Raw genomic sequence first — 6,059 nt, forward strand, 5'->3', positions numbered from 1 at the left:
TTTTTACTCTGTGTTGTGTGTGTTTGTTTTTTTTCCTTTCATTTCCCAATTTGGCAGTTTTATAGTCTCTCTTGCTGCTCTGATTAACGAAGATGCACCCCAGGTCCTACTTACATTTAACATTGTCAAAACCAGCCATAGACCTCACAAAGCATTACAGGATTAGAATAGACTTGGAATCCGTTCTAAACTCTGGCACCAATAGGTTTGCATGAACCCTCCTAATGCATATACATTCGCTCTCACTGGCTGTTTCATTACTTACAACCATTATTGTCAGAGGAAGCAGACCTATGAATAGCCTTCAAATATGAAGTATTTCTGAGTATACCACTTCTTCTATGGCTTCCTGCAACTCCACGTGTTTCAGTGACTCACATTCACATTACATTACCTGGGAATAGCGAAATGAATAATAACCCTTTATTTTCCAGAAGAAGGGCAGAGTAGATTAGTGGGGTGAGCCCATAGATTTGTGTTTGCTGATGATACCTTCTGTATATCATGTAGAAAAGCTGTAGGACTTTGACATTTCCACCCATGCCCCTTTATATGGCCCAGTATCTTTCCTGGAAGTCACCTCATTGGAGCTATCTTTCCCCTCCAGGTCAGTGTGGTTCAAGACTCGGTGAACATATCCGGCCAATCTAGTACAAACAACTTAAAAGTACCAGAATGTCGGCTCGCTGAAGATTTAGGCTATCTCTGGGAAACCACAAGATTTACAGATTGCAGCCTGTATGTAGGAGGACAGGAATTCAAAGCTCATAAATCTATCCTTGCAGGTAACATTCTGATCGTTTCATATTGTTTGCAACGTTCCTCCCACATATGAAAAGAGGAATGAAAGGTTTTATATTTTCCTTTCCTGTTTCAGCTCGCTCTCCAGTATTTAGTGCAATGTTTGAACATGAGATGGAAGAAAGTAAAAAGGTAAAATCATTTTTTCTTTTTCTTTTCTTTTTTTTTTCTTGAAAAACCTTATTGTTGGTTAAACATTTGTTAGCGTATCTTCAAGCTAATTTATTCTGCTTTTTTATTATGAGGAAAATTAAAGACTCCCTCTTCTTTCCTATAGTTGAATTCTTGTATTTCCTCTGTAGTTGTTGAGACAGAGAATTAGCTGCACACATTTTTCACAGATACAGTGAAACCCCTATTGTTCTATGGACTGTGCCTTATCCTAGAGAAGTTAAGGGGTCCAGGTGTCTTGAGCATTAATATTAAATACTATATTCCAATAAAAAATAACCATGGGTATGCACGCCCCTAAGGAACCTCAGCAAACATTGTGAAGTTTTTACATTTCTTTTTCTATTGCATGCCTACAGATCTTGCCTACAGAAAAAGTTAATTATCTTAAAGATTCCAGCATGCATCAACTTTGTTTTCTTCTAAGTTGGTGCATGTCTTGGGGTTATCAGAGCTCTGCATTTGCATGGCAGCATAATAGTGGTGATGGCATCCCACAAAGTGTTATGAGAGAACAACGATGTGTGCAAGTATAAAGATATAAAGATAATGTATTAATAAAAGCAAACATGTTTCTTTTGATACACCATTTAGTTGAATTTGCTGCAGTTAGGCTCATTCCTCCTCCATCTCTGTCAAGAGACTCTTATTCCATGCTTTCAAGTATGCGTATTAATTTAAATATTCTCACGCTAAGCACAAGATCATTTTAAATGACTCTGCATGTAATATAGCACAAGAGCATAACACTGCAAAACTTTAAAATGAAACCCATACTTATGTCAATTTGTACTCCAGCTCTGGTGTGTTTGATGCTTTATCATTATATGAAAGTGTGTGTGTGTGTGTGTATAACATTTTATTTTATTTCTTATGCATTCTACAGAATAGAGTAGATATTCATGATGTAGACCCTGAAGTGTTTAAAGAAATGATGAGGTTCATTTACACCGGTAAAGCGCCTAATCTTGACAAGATGGCTGATAACTTGTTGGCAGCAGCAGATAAAGTAAGTAATTTTCTAATTTGATTTTTTTTTTTTTTCTTCTTTGCTCTTATATGGTAGTCTTCTCAATGTTTAGAATGGGGGAGGGGGATGCAATACTGGCTTAATTTTAATTTGGCTAATGCTGATAAGACATATGTAAACGAACGTGTCAAAGTTGTGTATTTTACATTGTTATGTGTATATTTAATATATTTTATAGAGGTGGATACTATATTTCTAATGTTTGTAACTTCTGTAGTTATAGGCTCATGTTTTAGTCAGTGTTTTTAATTTAGGTGTTCGTATTGTAACAGTTTTTTTGAGTAGGTAGCATGGTGGCACATTCAGTGTGAAATCAACCCCCCACCCTCAAAATAAATATATATATATATATATATATATATATATATATATATATATATATATTATAAAGCAGGCTGCATAGCACTTTATAATATCAACAGTTTGTTGGAATGCTTGGGGGTAGGAAATCGAGCAACACAATAATCCGTGAGAGAACTTTTTCGGCTCTAATGCACCTGTAGCAAAGGCAGATGGAATGACTTTGTCTGCATTAAAGCTTTCATCTAATGTTCTTACTTAAAAGAAGAATAAAAAAGTTTTACATCTAGAATATGGAATTGAAAACTAACAAAGAAGGTCAGATCCTCACAATCACAGTGAACGTGTTAGAGTGTGTGATCTGTCCTAAAAGATGACTACCACAGAGCTACTGAGTAGGGGGTAACCCAAAATGTAATGATATAGATAGAGGAAGATGCTCAATATACGCAGGAGCTACTGACGACTGCGTGTATTCACGCCGAAACGCGCTTCAAGCATTTCTCATTTTTGTTATTTCTTTCACTAGGTAGCACTTAGGCAGTTATGCTTAGATAGGTTTTCGTTTATATTGAGCATCTTCACCAACATTCAGAATTTTGGCGCTTCATACGAATTTAGTTTAGTCCTGCGGGTTGGTCTTTTACTCATCTCTGGGGTTAAGCCTTTTTACCTTAGATGATTCTACTACTTTGTTAGACAGGACTCCTATTTATTCATTCACCTGAAGCCAGTGTGGGTGACGTTTTTTTCCTCTTTCTGGGTAGCTAGTTGTGGTTTGGCTTATCTGAGCTACTTTAGGTACAGAAAGGGCTTTCTCTTTTATATATACACTTATAACCTATACTGGGACGTGTTCTGGGGTCTTTTACCCCCTTCTCCATTGTAACTGTGCTACTGGTCTGTGAGGGGGGCTGTCTTCCCCTGCAGTTAGCAAGTTTCAGGATGCTTGGTTCGTTCCACTACAGGTATAGATAGGGTGTTTTGTATATCTCTATTGCCTACCTCTATTACTGTTCTACCCATTTGTGTCTGTCCCCATATCTTCTGATATTATTTGGTTATTTTTTTCTTTCTGTGTACTTAGAGCTACTTCTGGGATCCCCTTGTTTTAAGGGTCTCCTCTATCTATATAGAATATGGAATTGCTCATGTACTTGGTTTCCAATGATTTATTTATTTAATGTTTGTTTAAATTTCTCTAGATTCTGTTAGATGCTATTTCTAAATTTTGTGTGGTGAGAGGGAACAGAGCAGATGTGTCAAGGGGGATTTTACTTGACTGAACATTGTGGATGCCTGTTAAAAGAATTGCAAACTTAAGAGCATATCCTGTGCCCAAATGTTAACCTTTTATGTACATCAATTTCCAATCAAAAATTGATTTGTATTTATATTCTTGGCATTCTGACTTTGTTTATCTTGTTTCAATCGCCACCATATTAGAATAGCAAATAATAAATATATATATATATATATATATATAATATATTTACATTCATATTGTTGTTTTTTTTTTTTCTCATTTAATATTGTGAAATATTTCATATAAAAAGAAAAATCCTAATGACTTATTTTTCTCTTTGTAAGTATGCACTGGAACGGCTAAAAGTCATGTGTGAAGAAGCGTTGTGTAGTAACCTCTCAGTAGAAAATGTTGCCGATGTCCTTATATTGGCAGATTTGCACAGTGCAGAGCAACTGAAAGCACAAGCAATAGACTTTATAAACCGGCAAGTACACTTTTAATTATTTATTAGTGTTTGTTTCCGTTGCATTCACACACTGAATGAATGTGTTTTGTGTGTGTGTGTTTTTTTTTTTTTTTTTTGTTTTTTTTTTTTTTTAATACTTTTTTCTTTGTTTTATATGTATTTTTTTTTTTTTTTTTAGATGTAGTGTTCTCAGGCAATTGGGTTGCAAAGATGGGAAAAACTGGAATAGCAAGTAAGTGCTGCATCTTTTCCCTTTGTTCTTATCTGCATGTTCATTTAGAAGTTGTTTTTGCTGCACCATCCTTGCATTTATCTTTGTGAGGCTTATCATCAACCAGCAAAACTCCCTGCAGTTGTAATAAAGTTATTCTGCACTTGATTGTCAAACATTATAGATTTATCAGATCTCCTTTATTTGTTGTGCCAGACAAATTGCTAAATTGAGTGTTTGAAGATACCAATTGTTACCTCTGTAACATCAGAATAGATGTTTGAAGTGCAGCTGTACATGTTGGTGACATGCACACACGGCCACAAAACACACATTTATTAACTAAAATGAGAATTCAAAGTGAATTTCAAATGTAAGGCCAGTGTAGCCAAAGTGGAAAAATGTGCTAGCTTGGCTAAGCTTTCAATTCTGCTACCTTCAAATTCAGTAAACCTATCAGTAGTTGTGGTTCAGTGTAACCAGGAATTCTGAGATTTGTGTGAATGTGCAGTCTCATCAGCCAAACATATGTGGTGATCTGGTCTTTTAATTTACATTTTTTAATATTAACAATGTGTTGATAAAATTGAGTAATTTAATGAAATGCATCTTCTCATTTACTCATATTATTTATTTATTTTTGTTCTGGTTTGTGTAGCTTTAATTGTTTATTATTTTTCCTTTTCAGTCAAGCAACAGACATAATGGAAACAGCAGGCTGGAAATCCATGATCCAATCCCATCCACACTTAGTAGCAGAGGCCTTCAGAGCACTCGCTTCCGCACAGTGCCCACCGTTTGGAATTCCAAGAAAGCGGCTAAAACAGTCATGAATTGGCATATGAACTTTCTGTCTTTTCAAATTCTATAAGGACATTAGCTCTGGCTCCTGAGCTGGCTGAAGAGTTTGTTCTTCTCTTTGCTCTGAGACCACCAGAGGCCAAGCAAGACTGCAGTTCATACTAACCCGGCATGGCGTGCCAGATGAGCAATGAACTCCTTGCGTCTTAAGCACCTTGTGAACGCAAAAAATATAAAGGCCTGTGCACGGTCTTGCTCGCTTTTAAATGATGTACCAATTCAGTCTCTTTGAGAGACCACTCCACATGGGTGGGGTGAGGCATAGAGTCCCTTGGTATCACACATACCTGCCACAGGTCCTGTATTTGATCGGACATGCCCATAGAATTGAAAATCAATTGTAGTGTTTGCTTTGCGGATAGATGACCTGATCTAATCCACAGCTTTAAAATTTAGACTGGTCTCTAATTCACTGAATGGCCTTAAATTCCTTTTAATAGACCCAGTCTAAATTGTCTCATATTTGCCAGTTGTGTCAGATTTTTCTTTATCTCTCTGCTTTTTTTCCCCTTTTTTGTATTTGTTTTTTGTTTTTACAGATCGTGCCTTGTCATGTGACTTGGCTACGCAGGATTGCACTAACTCCATACTGCAGTAATAACAGAATATAAATGTATTGTTAACATAAGCTTTGATTTCTCTCTCTCTCTCTCTCTCTCTCTCTCTCTCTCTCTTTTTTTGCTTCACTGAACAGCTGTTTCTACTTTATTCCACATCATAACTGAAATTAAGTGGTGGCTTTTAAAGCAAAATCACTTGTTTTCCAGAAATGAAAGCCCCTGTCAATTAACAGGAGCAGATGTGTTTACATTCAATTGCTATAGGCAACGTATTGTAAAAGACTGCTAGAAAGCTAATGCAACTCATTGACCCAACTTGACATGCTTTCTTTAGCGTGTTGCATAGTATGTTCATCCATCATTGGTTTTAATGAATGATGAGTGGAAACACACAAAGGCTTTGCCAATAT

At 36.2% G+C, this 6,059-nt stretch overlaps 1 protein-coding gene across 1 annotated transcript in view; it reads left to right on the plus strand.

Moving 5' to 3' along the window:
• SPOPL (speckle type BTB/POZ protein like) overlaps positions 1-5,764 on the plus strand; it is a 32,586-nt gene extending 26,822 nt beyond the window's left edge. The window contains exons 7-12 of the mRNA XM_063429374.1: positions 608-785; positions 878-933; positions 1,859-1,981; positions 3,893-4,035; positions 4,196-4,249; positions 4,917-5,764. Of these exons, the coding sequence (XP_063285444.1) occupies positions 608-785; positions 878-933; positions 1,859-1,981; positions 3,893-4,035; positions 4,196-4,249; positions 4,917-5,061 (699 nt within the window). The 3' untranslated portion in view covers positions 5,062-5,764. The remainder of the gene's footprint in view (positions 1-607; positions 786-877; positions 934-1,858; positions 1,982-3,892; positions 4,036-4,195; positions 4,250-4,916) is intronic.
• The last annotated feature ends 295 nt before the right edge of the window (positions 5,765-6,059 follow it).

Source organism: Pelobates fuscus, chromosome 8, assembly GCF_036172605.1.
Source record: "Pelobates fuscus isolate aPelFus1 chromosome 8, aPelFus1.pri, whole genome shotgun sequence".
Lineage (NCBI taxonomy): Eukaryota > Metazoa > Chordata > Amphibia > Anura > Pelobatidae > Pelobates > Pelobates fuscus.